The 18,511-nt window shown below is 45.0% G+C and overlaps 1 protein-coding gene across 2 annotated transcripts; it reads left to right on the top strand.

Annotated features, from left to right (window-relative positions):
* Window positions 1-1,606: 1,606 nt before the first annotated feature.
* On the top strand, window positions 1,607-12,663 carry LOC134408106 (E3 SUMO-protein ligase ZBED1-like). Of its 2 annotated transcripts, XM_063140202.1 has the most exons (4): window positions 1,617-1,665; window positions 6,179-6,267; window positions 6,395-6,551; window positions 9,544-12,663. In XM_063140202.1, exons 2-4 carry the CDS (start codon window positions 6,244-6,246, stop codon window positions 11,592-11,594), a joined length of 2,232 nt encoding a protein of 743 aa, XP_062996272.1. In that variant the 5' UTR covers window positions 1,617-1,665; window positions 6,179-6,243; the 3' UTR covers window positions 11,595-12,663. The 2 variants fall into 2 exon arrangements, with proteins under 2 accessions (XP_062996274.1, XP_062996272.1); XM_063140204.1 differs by lacking the exon at window positions 6,179-6,267 and having other exon boundaries at window positions 1,607-1,665.
* Window positions 12,664-18,511: the final 5,848 nt, after the last annotated feature.

Here is an 18,511-nt window from a genome sequence, read left to right as displayed (position 1 = left end):
TCTACCTTGCAGGGCTGTTAACAACAAGAGGGGGTGTGATTCCCACCCGAATGTCCTAAGAAGGTAACTCTTGAACCCTGGAAATTAAGCAAGCCTTCCATTCTACATGTAGATAGAAATGGTAATGCATTTTATAATTAGTTTTAAATGTAAGCTGCCCTAAGACAGGTGCAGGCATTAGAAGGGTGGGATATAAATTAATTTAGGCTGTAATCCTATCGAGAATTACCTAAGAGTAAGCCCAGCTGAACTCATAGGAGCTACTTCTGAGCAGACATGCATAGGATTGTACTGTAAAAGTGTGAGTGCATTGGGAGAAGTAAGCTCCGCTGTATTTAATGAGATTTACTCCCAAGTAAGTGTGGAGGGGGTTGCAGCCTAAGAGCACAATCCTGCTAGATGGATTATAGGATTGGATCGTGACAGAATGGACCAGGCACCTTTAATTCACGCTGGCATTTTTCAGCTGCTGTAGCTCTCGCTTGCTATAGCAGTGAATGTCATGTTAGCATCCCCACATGAAACAGAAATCAGCAGAGGTCAGGGAGACCTTGCCAGAGGAACCCAGCATATCGCCAGGAAATTACTTGTGACAAGGGAATCTGTAGAGGGAAACATTGTGGAAAAGATTTAAGGTCTGCTTTGCATGTTCACACAATCCCTGCACAGAAGACCTATGCATCCTATGTACATGGAGTAGTAGACATTGTTTATATTTGACTACCCAGCTTTTTTCCTAAATGTTTTACCTGCTGTTTGTGGGCCTTTAATGTCTGGAATCTTCGTAAGCACTATACACTTAAAAGAGTGTTGTGTGTTGATTGTAGAGATTATGAGCATGAACAAAAAGCTGTTTTTAACAGAGGTAGCCGTGAGACCTGGTTTCACTACACCACTCCGGCTATGCAGACATCCTGACTACAACATCCCGTTACCACGTTTTCCTCCTCCTATTTCTCCCTACCTCACCAACTTTATTCTTTGTAACATCTTGCCTGATGAAAAGATCTGGCCATCTCAAAAGCTTGCATATCTTGGGGTGTGTGTGTGATGTTTGAATTGGCCCTAATACAGATATCACACTATATGGTTTCTGAGATTATATAGTTTTAAGCATTGATGCCTTTATTCCTTTGCTTTTCTTTTTTCCTCCCGTTTCCTTTTGTAGTGTGAACCTGTAGGCAGAGACTGTTTTGCAGTGCAATCCTGTGTATGTTTACTTAGGGGTTCAATTAGCCGAATTGCTTGGGAGCTGAGTTCAATTAGTTAAGGTTGTATAGGATTGCGCAGCCTTGGTTTTTAATCTCTGTTCAAGCCTTAGTAAGTTTTAGGCACTTTATAGATGAATAATAATTGCTACGATGTCACATCAACTGGTGAAAAGTGCTGCTGGCCACCCCTGTGAGTGAGTGTGGTGAATTGCATGTATTGTGCAGGCTTCCAAACCACAACATTTAAAGTATGAACTGTTCTTTGCTCCCATGGCCTCTTGGGAATTATGTTGCAGTCCAGCAGGGACGCTTTTCATCCTGCTGTGAACTTTTCAGAGGAGCCCTAAAGGAATCACTTCCAGATGAAAGGTTAGCCTGTAATCCCATTTTGCTGCACCAGAAGCTGTGAGACTGCAAACAGCGGAGGCAGCGCTATGCTCAGGATAACAAAGGAGTGAGTATATGAATGAGCATATATCTACATATAGAGACCGGTGGAAACCAATTGCACCTGTTTGCTGCTCTAATTTGTCCACCCCCTTTCCTGGAAACTTTTGCTTCCACCTGTGCGCTTAGTTGCAATGTTTGGGAGTTGCATGTGGGTTTTAAAAGCATTCTAAAGAAAAATCCACCTGCAAAAGATGAGAACGTGGCCTTCCCGTCTAATCGATTCTCTCTGCGTGTGGCTGGGTTGCGACAGGACTGTTTGGGCCTTTAGAGGAGCTGAAAAGCATTCCCCTCACCCCGCAACAGCATGAAATTGCATCTCCCCTGTGCATTTTGCAGCGTCTTTTTCTGTTAAGCGCTTGCTTCTGTGGTATCCCTTGCCCTTTCTGTGCCTTCCTGAATATTTTGCAGAATGAATTTGATGTCATGGGAGAAATCAGTAAACCGAACGGATAAATCAATGGCACACCAATTCTAAGCTAGATTTTTCCCTTGTGTGCATATAGATATCGATAAAGATATAATAGGTAGGTGTTTGCCTCTCGAATGGCTCCCTTTCGTAATCCTATGTGTCCTTTAGCTTCTTCTTTTTGACAGCTCACATTCCTGGAATATCTAGGAACGGATGATGGCACAGTTGATTCTACGTAACGTTAAATATAAGGCTGCAAACTTTGAGTAAACAGCGTGATTAATTAAATCTTCCAATGTGTATGTGTGTGTATATACACCCTACGCTAATTAATCATAAAATTCGCAAACTATGTAGAACATCCTTTTTTCCCCCATTAAAATGGAAAAAAGGTATTGTGGAGCATTGGGAAAGAGAAAACTCTGTATATCTTGACCACATCCGCGCCTTGTGAAGGGGTATTTGATGCTGTGGATCTTGCAAATGAGTAACATCTGTCTCCTCACTACACCCCAGCTGAGAAGCTGGAGTCTTTTAATTAAAAGTCACGGCCAAAGAATATTGCATGAGATCGAGAGAACAAGAACGGTAAGACTGCCAATTTCTGTTGTCATCAATAGCCAGTGGAGGCTGTTGGCTCTGATTTCGATGGGGCTGTGAATCTATTCTGGGTTTCAGTCAGAACCAGCCAGAAATCCAAAGGAGCTGTCCAAGGTGCAGAACCTTGCCCCAACTGGGTTCAGCATCTCAGATTGAGCTCTGTCTGCAGCCTAGAATGATTTCACAATCCCACTGAAATTGGAGACACCAACATCCACTCTAAATAGCTATTTAAAGACATGAAGCTAGGAAGGTTGGTCACCCAGGAGTAACCATATTACACCAACTTTAAAATCACTTCACTGGCTGCCAATTAGTTTCCGGGCAAAGTATAAAGTGTTGGTTATTACCTTTAAAGCCCTACATGGTTTGGGTCCAGGTTACCTGCGGGATCGTCATCTCCCGTACAATCCTTCCCGCACACTCAGGTCCTCTGGGAAGAATTTACTACAGTCAGCCAAAAATACCCAGAGGACCTTCTCTTCTGCTGCTCCCAGACTGTGGAATGGTCAACTTAACAGTTTTTCTGAATTTAAAAATGCTATAAAGACTGGTCTCTTCCGGCAGGCCTACCCAGTCGAATTTTAAAATGTCTTAAAAGGTTTTAGGATTTTAATAATGAATTGGTTTTATGTTTTTAATCAGTTTTATGTATTTTATATTTTTGTATTCAATGTTGTTGAATAATAATATAGAAATAATAATAATATAGATATAATATAGAAATAATAATAATATAGATGACATTTTCTTTGTTATGCAAAGGGTGGTAACAATCTCCTTCTTCTTTGGAGTCTTTAAAAAACCAAAACAGCCACCTCTATTGAGAGAGATGATGTGCTTAACCTTTATCAATCAATGAATTAACTAGTTAAATGCCATACAGTTAATTGACGAATTGACCATCTTGGGTTCTTTCCCCAAGGAGGGCTCCTAGTACTACCACTCGGAGCTGTGTGCAAACAGCCCCCAGCCCACCCAGGTTCATTGCAAGACTGAGGCGGCGCTGCCCACCCAATGGAGATGTTTGCACAGGGTGATATTGCTACCATTATAGTAAATGGGGAAGCTTTTGACATGCACTGAGGTCTTTTCTACATGAGGCTTTTAACCTGCACTTCCGTTTCCAGGTCCTTTGCAGATTCAGATCAGCTCCTTTATATGTGATTTTTCCTGAGTAGAGGGAGGGAAGTAGGGGGAGTCTCTTCCTTTCCATAGGTTCCATTACAGAGGTGGCTGTGCTATGGTATAGCACAATTGTGCAAATACACACAACTTCTGTAATGCCATTAAGAAAAATACTAGACTTCCCTCATCAGGAAATAAAATGTAAGAATGGTTGCAAAGCAAGGGAGAGGACCTGGAGGATCCTAAAGCCATGTAAAGTGAGGAATTACAAGCGCACAATATTAGCTCCATGTAGAAAAACTCCAAATTGCCATGTTTGCATTTGATCTCCCATACTTGCACAGAGCCTTTGAAATGGCTCTAGTGTGTGTGTAGAATTCTGTTTCCTTTTAAGTTAAGGAAGTGCAACTTATTGAGCCGCAATAAAAATATCAGCTCCTGCTGCATGAAAATCATATTAACATTTTTAAATAGCTAGTGAACATGGTTTAACATATTTACAGAGCATTCCTATGCAAGTGTCCTCTAGTCCCGCTGTGTTCAATGGTGCTCACACCTTAGTGTGCCTCTAGGACTAGAACCTTAAGCTATTTGCTATTTTTGTCCCTGAAATTATTTCTGACTGGAGGAAAATCATGGTGGAAAGTTATTTTGCTTCTAATCCTTTAGAAAAAGCGAAAGGCTAGATGCTAATCTGTCCCAGCAGTAATGAACGAGCCAGAGAATGGTGCTGCTGCTACTGGGTACCATGCCGAAAGAAAATAACATTGATAAACCACATTGATCCAAGAATGAACCATAGGTTAACTCTGGGTTGTTTAACCCATGAATAACTCAAAGTGCCCGGGTTTGGACATCATAAATGCAGTGTTTGTAGGTTGTTGCTGGAAACCAGAAGCCACTGAACGCCACTATAAACAAGGGCATAGTAATAGGTTTGTGGCTTATTCACCTTAAGCAGAACTGTCCTGTACTTGTATGCCACTGCTCTGCCCACACGAGGTCTGTGATGACATGCAAAACTACAGGTATTGATCCATTTGGCACAAGTAGGGAGTAACTACATCCAGGTGCTTGGATGGTCTGAGGGAAAAGCTGCTCAGTAGTACAGTAAATGCTTGAGTGCACAAGCTCCAAGGTAGGGCTGGGGAAACGCCCTGTCTGAAGTTGTGGAGAGCTGCTTTTTCCCAGCCGTGCCTCGGAGCTTCTTGTGTGACGACATCAGGCTAGATGGATCAATGGTCTGACTCTATGCGCAGCAGCTTCCTATGTTCCCTGCTTCTCGAGCGGATGCTGTGACTCGCGCTGGCTGGCTGGGTGCACCAGCTGAAGGCAAATCCAGAAAAGAACAAAAACAAGAGCAGATGGTGAGAACTGAAGACTCGGCAGCGGTAATTCAAGGAAAAAGCAATAGCTTAGCAAAAATAGCTGAAAGTGAGGTTGCCTCTGAGAAATCGGACGAAGGAAGCTTATGCCACAATAAATCCATGAGGCTTTGAGGTTTTGCTAAGGGCCGCTTACCTTTCTGGAACCCAAACATCAGGGATATTTGAAAGGCAAAGCAACTATGCCTTCTCCAGAGCATCTGGGGACGACTTACTGTTTAGCTGAATCGTAGGCTGCTGAAAGGTGTTTGCAAGGCATTTTTTAATGTGATTGTAAGGTATTTATAGAATTTCTGGCACTGCTCCGTTGTCTTGTTAATATTACTTTAAAGCACAACCAATTTATACTGGACTGATGGAGAAGGGCAGTAACCTTCAGGGGCACAGAGTCCTCCAAACATGTATAGTTATTCTGCACTTTGTGGGAGTGGTTGAAGGACATGGGTAGTTCAATTCTTTGGTTACGGGAAAGGAAAGGAACCTCTCGTGCAAGCACTTGAGTCATTACTGACTCCTAGAGGGATGCCTGCTTTTGCTGACGTTTTCTTGCAGGGTGGTTTGCCGTTGCCTTCCCCAGTCGTGGTTACCTTTCCCCCAGCTAGCTGGGTATTCATTTTACCGACCTCAGAAGGCTGGAAGGCTGAGTCGACCTGAGTTGGCTGCCTGAGAACCAGCTTCCGCTAGGATCGAACTCAGGCCGTGGGGAGAGTTTTGGCTGCAGTAACTGCTGCTTATCACACTGCGCCACAGGAGGCTCTACTGAAAAGGGAGGCTGCTATTATTATTATTATTATTATTATTATTATTATTATTATATTTTTAACCCACTTTTCAGGGTGCGCTGCCCTCACAAGACAGCTTAAAATACTATTCATGTATTTTAGGTCATGTAATTCGAAACATCTAGATTGGATCTTAAGCAGAAGCTTTAAAAATGCATGTAAACTAAGAATTTGGCTGCCTTGCTCTTGACTCCTTATTTCTATTGCCTAAAGGCCCTGATCTTGCAAAGACTTAATTTTCCACCCTCCTTCTCCTGTGAGGAAAGCCGGTGATTTCAATGGAAGTATGTGCCGAAGTGAAGGTAAATTCACCCATGGTAGGGCAGAGGCTGCTCTGTGGAGGAGTGTGTGTGGATCTGCAGTCTCTGGTTGCTGTTGCACCTTGGTAATTCTCGCTCCGTTTCTTCCCCTTGACTCCCTCACACCAAGACTGAAATGGAAGATGTGAGCGCCAAAAGGGTCAGCGAGTTCTTGCAGAAATGCGTCAAGCTTGAGGATCACGACGGGGATGCTCAGCCCAAGGAAGAGATCATAGAAGTGCAAACTCTCCCTATACTCACGCCATCCTACCCTCAGACAGTACAAGGTACGGTTGTTTCCTTCCTCCCCTCCTTCTTCTAGGGACATTTGTGTCTAGAATGCTGGCTGCCCAATGTAGAAACTGGTGGCATATTCCGGTTTACACCTGGCCAAAAACTACATTTTTAGGCAATTTACTGGAGAGAAAAGCTTGCAAACAGATGTGTGGTATTGCTGGACTTGTAGAATTGCAGACAAGGGTGTGGATGAGAGCTCACTTGTAGGGATCCAACTAGGACCTTGTTCTAATTCTCCTGCATGAAGCTTTTAAGTTTCACCTGTGTACAAACTTCTCCGTTGGTACCTCTTCATTGTAGTCCTTTATGATGTGACATTTTCCTCATGGCACTGTAAAGGAAGCCAGGGTCCACCTGACAACCCTGCAAGGTAGGCTCCTGGACCAAATGTCCTAAACTCCCAAGTAACCCACTTCCCTGCCCGCAACCGGGACAAGCCAGATGTTCACAGGAATAAACCACAGACACACATTTAGGGCCCAAAGCAACTTTATTGCACTCACTAAAACTACCACGTAAGGCCTTGGTCGTAAAACAGCCCCTTCCGCTCCCCATTGAAAAATTTCGGAGCGGTGTACAAGGTAAAATGAAAATAAAAACAGAATAAAACAGTTAAAACAAAATTTAAAAAGAAGCAAAAATCAGAAATCCAAGGCTGCATGTTAAAGAAAGGCTTCTTGGAATAAAGATGTTTTCAGGAGGCGCCGAAAGGAGTTTAAGGTCGGAGCCTGCCTGACCTCCAGAGGCAGGGAATTCCACAGGAGGGGGGCCACCACGCTGAAGGCTCTTCCCCTGGTGGATTCCAATCGGAGGACGGATCTAGGTGGAACCACCAGGAGCAGGCCCTCGGATGACCTCAGTGACCGGGCAGGTTGGTAAGGGAGAAGGCGCTCTCTCAGGTATCCTGGTCCCAAGTTGTTTAGGGCTTTGTACACAAGTACAAGAACCTTAAACCTGGCCCGGTAGCGAATAGGCAGCCAGTGCAGTTCCCTCAGCAGAGGAGTAAAATGGGAAAGGGGAGAATAAGGGAGGGGGAAGGAAGAGGGCATGTGGAAAAGGAGGAGTGAGGAAAGAAGGTGAGGGAAAGCTCTAATACTTAGCCATTACCCCAAGAAGCATTCATATGACCCCACACCCAGCCGAAATCCGGCTGGCCTTCTCCAGAATACCTGCACACGTTAAAACATTAAAAAAAACTTTCTAACTCCGGGCAACCTCCGTGGTTGCCACGGACCTGACCTTCCCACTTGACATACGTACGCACCTCTAAGGAAGATGGAAGATCTTCTCCATAGAGCTTTTTATCTCTTATTGGGACCCCCGTCCCATGACTTAGGGAGACCAACAAGTGCCGTTTCTGGGCTATAGCCCACCCCCCTCCCATAGGGGCCAGGCCCCTCTTTTTCCCACAGCTAAATCCTGTTAGTTTGTCCACCGCCCTGATAATCTCCAGGTGCCGGTGGGCGTTGGACTGGCTCGAGGCAGGGATGACCTTGGCTGGCAGCCACTAAAGCCTGGCACAGCCGGTTTGAACAACAGACCACAGATCATACCCAGGGGCAGATCGTACAACCCCACAGCAACAGCAGAGTTAAAGGAACGGATTTGCACCCCTGTCCTTCGCAGGCACCAGTCGTAGACCTTCTGGAATTATGAAACAGGGTTCATTCATTCAATTTATATCCCGCCTTTTTTCCTCCAAGGAACCCAAGGCAGCGTACATCCTCCTCCTCCTCCTCTCCATTTCTATCCTCACAACAACAATCCTGTGAAGTAGGCTGGGCTGAGAGTATGTGACAGGCCCAAAGTCACCCAGTGAGCTCCCAGTCCAACACTCTAACCGCTACACCTCACTGGTTCTGTTTGATGCTGACCCACCCACCTACTACCTCTGCATGCTTCCTGCTCAACCGTGCACGAGCACTCTTCTGTTGCAGTTACAGCATTAGATGCTCTCTTGCACAGAGACCATTACCATTTTCTAGAGTTACTGAACAGCATTTATTAACATCTAGACAATGTATGCCGTTTGCACAGTCCCTTTCTGCTCACAAGACTTTCCTTTCCTGACCAGAGCTTCTAAAACCCTTAGGAATTTTACTAAACAGACGCCTTTGACAATAACTTCCCACAAAGTTTAAATGCCACATCATAGAACTGTTTAGCCTAATCTGCTGTCATTTTGACAATCACTTTTCTAGAGCTCAGGCCTTGTTCTCCAGGTCAAATGCTGCCTTAATCAGGACTGTTTTTGATAGGCTTTTAAAAGGATTCTTATTCCAGATTTGGTGGCATTTTTAGGTGTATACTCTGCTCATGCCAAAGATTCAGGAGTGGGTAACATATGCAAGTATACATTTGGGATTATGCCTTCCTTGGCCATCAGACAGAATTCCTGGAAGTTCCCTTACATTGTAGGGCTGTCAGTTAGGGATCAACAGCTACTAGTCACAATACCTCCAGTAGCAGAGACAGTATGCCTATGTGCACCAGTTGCTTGGGAGCATGGGTGGGAGGGTGCTCCTGCACTCTTGTCCTGCTTGTGGGCTTCCTATAGATTTCTGGTGGGGCATTGTGGGAAGAGAATGTTGGGCTGGATAGGTTTTTGGCCTGATCTAGCTTGGGTCCTCTTGCGGTCTTCAGTTTATTGAAGGTGGGTGTTCAGCTTTCTAGATTACAGATGGAATAAAAAGCCAACATTTTATACTGACAATGCCAGGCCCATCCCGCCTGAGCCAAGGAAAGAAAATCTGAATACACATCCAAAACCCCAATTGTTTGTAATATAATTGGTGGAGAGGGAGAAGAAGAAGGAAGCAGGTGGGAGTCCGATCTAACACAATTATGGTGCCTCCTCCTGGCTCTCCTTCTCCGGTCCTTCATTACAAGGCAATTTGGTCTTACCCATCTGCTGTCATTTTCTGCATTGAGTTCATGGCAATCCAGGGGATTACTATTTTCTCTTCCCTTCCATTTTGGCAGAAGAAATATCAATGGTCTTCAACACCTGTCCCATGCCAGCCAACCTGGGTCCATGCACCAAAAGGAGGCGCGAAAAGGGCAGCGGCCATGATGGGACAAGCACATCTCTCTACGTTGACCGCCGCAAGTCCAAGGTGTGGAACTATTACACCAAATTGGGAGACGCCTACGTCGAATGCAACGTCTGCAAGAAACAGCTGTCCTTCCACAACAGCACCACTACCATGAGAGAACATCTGGTGAGGAAGCACAGTATTCGTGACACCTTGCTATCTCAGCTGAAGGATGACCAGGTTTCAGACCCAGATTACCTGGCTCAGGAGAATGCAATAAAAAGGGCCCGGCAGCTGACACCTGAAAACAACAATCAGTTCCATGCAGTGTCCTGCACAGAACCTAGGACTGATGTGATTCTGGAGCTTGTGCTAGAAATGATTTTTCGGGACCTCCATCCCCTCTCAGTAGTGAAGGACAAAGGCTTTGGCCTTCTAATTGGCTACCTCGAACCTAGTTTTGTTCTTCCATCCCCAGTGCAGCTCTCTAGCATGCTATGGCACCGATACAATGTCGTCAAGCAACACCTAGAACACTACTTGCAAACAGCCCAGTCTATTGTGATCTGTGCCGAGTTCTGGCTGTCACAGCCCAACCAGACATACCTGACAATCATGACTAACTTTATCGATCGGGAGTGGCGGCGAGCACGATGCATCTTGGAGACCCAACAAGTGCACGAGAACAAGGCAGACAGCAATTTGGGAGACAGGCTGTACTCGGTCCTGACAGACTTTGGGTTATCCAACAAGTCTGTCTTCTGCGTGATGCACGACAGCCTACAGGATTTGGAGGCCAACTCGTCACAACTCAAGTGTGTCTATGGCTGGACTAGCCTGTGCTGCGCTGCCCACTTGCTGCATCTTTGTGTCAAGGCAGGCCTTGAGGTGGAGCAGGTGCAAGAGGCCCTGTGCGCCGCCCGTAGCATCGTCTGCTACTTCCAGCAGGATGCTAAGGCCACCTGCTCACTGAACAGCAAACTGGAAGCCATCAACAAGACTAAGCTGAAATTGGTGATGGACACGGGTGCTCGGTGGATAACTACCATCGAGATGTGTGAGTGCCTGCTGGACCTCAAGTGGGCCATAATGTCCGTGTTGGAGGAACATCCGAAAGGAACAATGGTGGTCCAGAACTTGGCTGACCACCAGTGGAAGCTCTTGCAGGATCTGGTGCCTGTCATGAGGACACTTAAGATCGCCACCTCGTTCTTGCGGGAGGAGCAGAACTTCTCTATCTCCTCCCTCATGCCGTGCATCCATGGCATTGTCACTGCCATTGGACAGCAGTCGGAAGAAGCCAGTGGCATCATCAAGACTGTGGTGAATAATATAAGGTCGGAGTTAACACAGCGCTGGGGCATCTTGGACGACGAGAAATTGCTGGAGAGCCCAGCAGTGGTTGCATCATTCTTAGACCCACGTTTCAAGGAAATGAGGTTCCTGAGCCCCAGTCTGCGAAGTGAGCTGCACAAAAAAATTAAAAGCATGCTGTCCCAGTTCTTTAACCACCAGTCCCCACTATCAACCCAGTTCTGGGTGCCAAACTCTGATTACAAAGCAGAGGTTGGAGAAGCAGGCAGCCAGCTCTCTGCCCATAAGGACAGGGGCCCAAGTGGACAGTCCCAGAGTATGTACGACATCCTTTTGGGAAAGGACCCGACTGAGAGTATGCCTGAGATCCATCAGCAGCTGGAGAACTACATTGTGGAGCCTCTATGCAAGCGTAGCACTAATCCCTTGGACTGGTGGAAGAACAATGAACACCGCTTCCCCTCTGTAGCCAGATTAGCCAGGCAATACCTGGCCATACCAGCAACGGTTGTGCCACCAGATCAGGCCTTCGCTGCCAGTGAAAGCGCCCTAGAGCACCGGAGAGGTGTACTTGCCCCTGAAAATCTGGACCAAATTCTATTCTTGCACCAAAATTTTGACTTTTTAGAATCCATGAGAAATGGCAATGAGAACCTCAGTAAGACTGTGCACAATCAGTACTGAAAAGTCAGGTACGGGAAGGAGAGATAGGCCAACCAATGCATTAGGGTGTGGCCTATACACTGGGAGATGGAGGAGGAGGGTTGTAAAGTCTGGAAAGGGTGACTTCAGGTCACTTTAGTCAGAGGTCAGAGTTTGACCTTACCTGGTAATTTAAAAACAAGTTTACTGTCTGAACTTACCTGTGTTTTTTGCTGTAGTGGTAGGTGATCCCCTACATTTCTTCTTTAAAAGGTGCCCTTGCTGAAGCAGCTCAAAACAAACACTCGAGGTGCAAGAGACCTAACAGAAACACCCTAGACCAATAAGATAATTTTATACAATTTTTACAAATAAAGCACTTGATGGTAAACAAACTATCACACCAATTAACACTCTAATAACAAACCCCAATAACCAGTATCATTGAAAGGTTGTTTCACTTCCTGAATAGATAATTTTTTCGATGGTGTATTGATCAGTAAGGCAAAATAGCCAATGGTGTTTATAGATTAGGGATAGAGTACGTTATGTACCTTAAGAATTCTCTATATGATTTCCTGATGAAGACTTTAGTGTAGTCAAAACAGGGATACCAGGGCTCCCTAGACTGAAAAAGTTGCTATGACATTGGTATGGTGGTTTGTGTACTATTGAGTGCTTTATTTATAAATATTGCATAAAATTACCTTGTTTGTCTAGTGCAGTTCTGCTGGGTCTCTTGCAGTTGGAGTGTTCTGAGCAGTTCCCTCGCGGAAGCAGCCATTAGAAGAGCCAGGGCCATGGTGTGTGTGTGTGTATGTGTGTGTGTTTTATTTCACTTTCAGATTCCGGCGAGGCCCTTCCAACGAAGCAACCTACTTAACTGAGTCTTCCTCAGCTCATTTTTGGAATCCTGTAGAAGAAAGCAGGCCTTCTTCTGGAAAGGCTTGCAACACCCTGGCTTATAGAATCATAGAATCGTAGAATAGCAGAGTTGGAAGGGGCCTACAAGGCCATCGAGTCCAACCCCCTGCTCAATGCAGGAATCCACCCTAAAGCATCCCCGACAGATGCTTGTCCAGCTGCCTCTTGAAGGCCTCTAGTATGGGAGAGCCCACAACCTCACCAGGCAACTGGTTCCATTGTCGTACTGCTCTAACAGTCAGGAAGTTTTTCCTGATGTCCAGCTGGAATCTGGCTTCCTTTAACTTGAGCCTGTTATTCCATGTCCTGCACTCTGGGAGGATCGAGAAGAGATCCTGGCCTTCCTCTGTGTGACAACCTTTTAAGTATTTGAAGAGTGCTATCATGTCTCCCCTCAATCTTCTCTTCTCCAGGCTAAACATGCCCAGTTCTTTCAGTCTCTCCTCATAGGGCTTTGTTTCCAGACCCCTGATCATCCTGGTTGCCCTCCTCTGAACACGCTCTCGTGTTACTCTGGGGTGGGCAACTTGTGGAGCTGCAGATGTTGCCGGACTGCAGCTCCCATCAGCCCTAGCTGATGGTGAAGGATGATGGGAGATGCAGTTCAATATTCAGAGTGCCCACAAGTTGACCACTCCTGTTCTAGTCCACATAATCCTGGAGAAGAAGAAGAGCTACCAAACCAACCTTGTCTTGGTGGCCAGAGCAAGCTAGATACTACTGCTTTAAATACAAACAACTAAACTAGGTGCTGTGACTGCCGCCCATAAGGACAACCCTGCTGGATCAGCAAAAAGGTCCTGCTTATTTCCTACCGGCCACGTGGCTCCGGGAAGCCCACAATTACAGGAACAAAGATGTCAGTGTGATGTGGTATTAGCTGAGCAGTAAGCCCTGCAAATATCTCTAGCCCCCATAGCTTGGATCTTTCCTGTGCTTCCTTCAACAGAAAATAAATAAATATATATATATATATATATATATATATATATATATATATATATATATATATCAATCAATCAATCATATTTGCTGGAGAACCTGGGCAAGAGTGTGCAGTTGCACTGGTGTCCTACTTGTGGGTTCCTGGTAAGCCACTGTGTGAACAGTGTGCTGGACTAGATGGACCCTTGGCTGATCCAGCAGGGCACTTACGTTCTTAGAATAACACAGACCCCATATACTCATCTTTACAGATGAAGGTACCCATGTGATGCAGTCCATAATCAATGGTGCTTATTATATAGGAAGTCCATTGGGATACTTGTAATTTCAGGACTCTGCAGGCAAATCGAAATCCTTTGATGTTCACAAGAGCCATACCTCAGACTTGTAGGTGGGATGACGATTAAGGGCTGAGGATCTGCTAGCAATATTAAGGTGTTTTTCTTTCTTTCTTTCAATTGACACATTTGAAATTTGGACTGATGCAAGGGTAGAGAGTAGGGTGATGGTCAAAAATAAAATACGCTCTTAAAGGAATTCACACTGTAGTAAATAAAACAAATAGTGTAAGTATCTATTTAATTTAAGACTATTGTTGAGTTTTGCTCCAGTGACTCCACTGCACAAGAGCTGGATTATGAGGCTTTTCTTTTTTAAAAAAGCCCATTATTATGTTGTTTTATCAGTTGCACTAAATGTTTAAATGCTTCAATCCTCAAAGCTGCTTTCTTGTGTCTTTAGCAACAAAGAAAGAGAGTGAATAGTATAGAATAGAAAATGTATAGATTAGGAGGAAATTAAAATTTGTTTGCAGATTTTGAATAAGTGAGGTTAACATACTCATAGGCCTTGTTTTGCAAGTAGCTGCACAAGTTAGTGTTTACATGGGAAAGTATCAGTATTATATCAACCCCTGGCTGGGGTGTGTGTGTGTGTGTGTGTGTGTGTGTGTGTGTGTACACATAACCCACCCTGCAGCATTTCAGAAGTGTCCAGAAAGAGCAGCCGTGTTGAAGACAAGTGGGAACTGGGTGGGAGAGGTGCACAGCTCAACTCCAGATATAGCATAAATATGCATAACCATGTGAGGAGTACTTGTGAATGCATGAGGATGCAAAGCGATTGGCTATGGAGGCTGGCTGGTGATAAGTATGGCAACCAACCAACCATATTAGTGTTCAAAGAATAGACCATAGTTTATAGCATGCAAAAACGTATGCCTGCCTCTCAAAGTAGTATTTCATTGAAACAGGGCACCCTGGAGAAATCTGAACTCCACTTGACATCAATGGGAAAAGATTTAAGAGTTGAGACAAGTGGTCAGCGGGTTCATGGGATGCATTTGCAGCTGGGACTGCTGGCTGTAGGGGGAGGTTGCATGTTTCACTCTCCTGCCCCCACCATCCCTGAAGTTTCCTGTACCTAGAAAGCAGTAGTGCAAAGGCAAACATACAAATCTGCAGCCTGAAGCGTGGTGGCTCTGTGTTACCAGATCTCAAGTGCCTCATTTCCAGCCCGCACTATCCAATTGGGTTTACACACTACATGCTTGGTTGACTACCAAGTGGTTTCTCCAGTAAGGAGAAATGTACATTCAGTAATGTGTTTGATATGGCGTGTCACCGGTCTGTTACTTAGAGTATTACTGTAAGCAGGGCTGCACTTAATGAGAGTTTCCACCATACTGATGGATTGCACATTTGTTTACTTTTGAGGCATGGATGTGGATACAAGATTACTCCGCAATCTTGTATCCACAAGTGTGATGAAAAAGATATAATTAAAGGCTGCGTTTTCTTCTAACAAGAAGCAGTAGGCTGCGTTCTCACACTTAAGTGAATCTACCCTGTGCCTTCAGGATCATCAAGAAGGCCAACCTTTATAGGTGGGTTTTCCATGTGTTTCTTAAGCAGAACTGATTATTATTATTTATTACGTTTTTATATGCCACCCCATAGCCGAAGCTCTCTGGGCGGTTAAGTGACCGAATGGTAGACCAAATAGAGATGAAGAAAAATCTTTCATCTAGTTGACAACCCAGGTTGTAATTAATTACAAGCATCCACAAGTACAACCTTACAACTACATCGGCAAAAGTTGTTCATCAAGCTGTTCATACTATACCTCTGTAAGAAATTTACGAACCTAATTATTGTAATGATCTCCCAGAGAAGATTCTAATTTGACACAGCCAGCCAGATGAGTGGCTATTTATGAGCCTAGTAGTCTTTTGACAGAAACTATATACATGTACAATATGTGAATGTTTGCATAAGATTGCCGCATTCCTACCAAAGAGGAGAAGCAATGAATTAGGCCAGTGATGGCCACAGATTACAGGGGTGTGTGTACTTGTGAAGAAGAAGGCTTAGCCCACTAACAGATGTTTCCCCTTAATTTAAGGAATTACTATGTATTAAGCCAAGTACCTAATATATGAACATAGCCCCCGCCCCCCAAAAAAAAGGTGGGTCCTGTAAACTTTTCAGTACCATACAGCTCAGTTCTGTGGGAGGCAAGACAAGGAACCACTTTGAATTGATGAATGCTAGCCCATACTTTTGCTGCAGAGGCACACGACTGACTTGGTTTGGGGGCAGATTTCTCCCCTCCACTACCAGCTGCCTCAGTTACAGGAATTGCATGGAACTGGGTTGCAGAAAGGGGTTAAGTTATTATAAGCCTACACATTGAGCAAGAGAACTTAGTTGCTAGATGAACAGGAGCAGCAATAGTTACATGTTCTATGTGCATCCTTTAGCCCTGGTGTGGGGTTGGTGGTGGAGTGGGAGGATACCAGCCAGCCTAGCAATAGAATTGATTTGCATTAATATTCAATTGAAAGGGGGGTCACACCCTGTCCTGTTTCTTTTCATAGCTATGTTATTTATGCAAAGGTGCAATAAACTGCATCAAAATATGGTACTTTAAAAAGACAACACTGGGTCTATTGGAGAGATGAGCGTATTCAATGGATAAAATAAATGTGTGAGTTCACTTTTGTTTGTTTTGTTCTTATTAATGGGCTTTGCTGATATTTATACAAATCTTCTTTCTGAAATATACATGCGGATAAGCCTGTGAGGTAGCAGCCACTGACTGGTTTCCCAGCTAAGAACCAAATTTAACTGCACGAGAACTAGCAGGGAAGGGGGAGATAGGAGGCTGCACTGCTTCCTGACCTGTGTATGTATGGTTCTGGTGGTACATATGAAGCCTGAATTGTAGAGCTGGACAAGGAGGAATTAATATTCATGCTAAAAGTTTTGCAAGATGGTACAGGTAGCCCTTAAGGAACAGAGTAAAATACTCTGCGCCTTATAGAATCATAGAATAGCAGAGTTGAAAGGGGCCTACAAAGCCATCTAGTCCAACCCCCTGCTCAATGCAGGAATCCACCCTAAAGCATCCCTGACAGATGGTTGTCCAGCTGCCTCTTGAATGCCTCCAGTGTGGGAGAGCCCACAACCTCCCTAGGTAACTGATTCCACCGTCGCACTGCTCTAACAGTCAGGAAGTTTTTCCTGATGTCCAGCTGGAATCTGGCTTCCTTTAACTTGAGCCCTTCTCACTGAGTCTTCCAGGCTTAAAGAACATATGTACCTGCAGAAGACCTAGGACCTCTCACAAAAAGAAATGGTCAAGAGCTACTTGTCGTCACACAGGAGGTTTGAGGTTATTCTAAATGTCTCCAGTTGTGGGTCAATTCAGATGCAGAATATAGCACCAAGGGATGGAGTGGGCAACCTGTGGACCAAAGCCCAATTTGATGCAGGTGGATGAGCACAAAGACACAGAGGAAGAGAGAGAGGAGGAGGAGGAGGGCGACAGGTGGAAGTGAAGCCAGATGGGAATGGGGTGTTGGGGAGAACCCTCTTTAAGTGATCAATTCAAACCTCTAGCAAGAGCCACCTGTCCCTCCCCCAGCAGCCTGCTGGGTGGAAAGAGAGAGAAAGGGTAGCCCCACCCACATATGACTCTGGCCATCGCCAGCATACAACTGGACAGAAAGAAAAGGTTCCCAACTCTGGACTTAGGGATGATCAAGGCCCTCTTTATACATGCAAGTTCATTACTTGACAACTGCAGCATCAAGTGAGGATGCACAGGTTCCCCACACACCTGGTGTCCTTTTGCAGCACAGAGAAACTGGGCAGGTGGTGGAGGAGGAGAATGTGTCAGAGAAATGTCCTACCATCTCCTAAAATGGGCAGTTTAGGTTGCTGGGTCAAGCTATATCAAGCTCTTTGCTTTCTGCACTATACCTACTCTCCTGTAGTCTAAACTAAGGGGTGGGGTGGGGGAGAGAAGAGAACAGGACGAGATGAAAGGATGGCCTAATCTCACAGCAGAGGATTAAGACCCAATGGCCATTTAATCTCAACAGACTCCATTAAAGGCAGGTTATTTTTCATCCAGGATACCACTCTAGTGAGAAGGGGGATGCATCAGCCATAATAGTTGTGCACAGACCCAGGACAAGGGAAATGTGTAACATGAAGCAGCCCTGACCATCAGTGATTTGTGACTGAGCATGCTTTTCTACAGTTCATAGCCAAATCCAACACTTCTGTCACTGGAAGGGCTGGCTGAAGCATGAAACTGAAGGTCAGCAAAATTGCTGGTCCAAGAGAATTTCCAGAAGAGAGTTGTGGAAATGGGGGGTTGGGTTTGGCTAGGAAAGTTGGTGATATTCATATTAACAGGGAACCAAAGCAGGAACAAGCAGAGAAAGCACAACAAGGAGGCGATGAGCTATGCATCACACATGCTTTGTTGAACACACGCAGTAATCTACTGACAGGAGGGGAACCAAGCAAAGGAACAGGGAAGAGAAGAGCCCAGTGACAGTGTTCCAGTACTTAAACAAGGCAAAACACCATTAAAGTTACTTTAAGCCTATAATTCTCCAAGGAGCTGCAGTGGCTCAGAAAGGACTCCAACCTTTGTAATCGCTCAGAGAGCTTCAGCTATGGGGTGGTATATAAATTATCATCATCATCATCCAGCTTCCCAGAAGGCCTGCTGTTTGACATCCACCTATTGTCAACCTCTTCCCTCCACATACTGAAATAAAACAACAAACCCAT

The sequence above is a fragment of the Elgaria multicarinata genome, chromosome 13 (genome assembly GCF_023053635.1).
Source record: "Elgaria multicarinata webbii isolate HBS135686 ecotype San Diego chromosome 13, rElgMul1.1.pri, whole genome shotgun sequence".
Classification (NCBI taxonomy): domain Eukaryota; kingdom Metazoa; phylum Chordata; class Lepidosauria; order Squamata; family Anguidae; genus Elgaria; species Elgaria multicarinata.
The sequence above is the reverse complement of the archived record's forward strand: the minus strand, read 5'-3'. Positions and strand labels throughout refer to the sequence as shown.

What these genes read in the sequence shown, in the direction of transcription:
- LOC134408106 (XM_063140202.1), top strand. Translation starts at nt 6,244, where the DNA reads ATGGAAGTATGTGCCGAAGTGAAG. An exon ending in AAGTATGTGCCGAAGTGAAG is followed by an intron (nt 6,268 to 6,394) that starts GTAAATTCACCC and finishes CCTCACACCAAG; the next exon opens with ACTGAAATGGAAGATGTGAG. An exon ending in CTACCCTCAGACAGTACAAG is followed by an intron (nt 6,552 to 9,543) that starts GTACGGTTGTTT and finishes CCATTTTGGCAG; the next exon opens with AAGAAATATCAATGGTCTTC.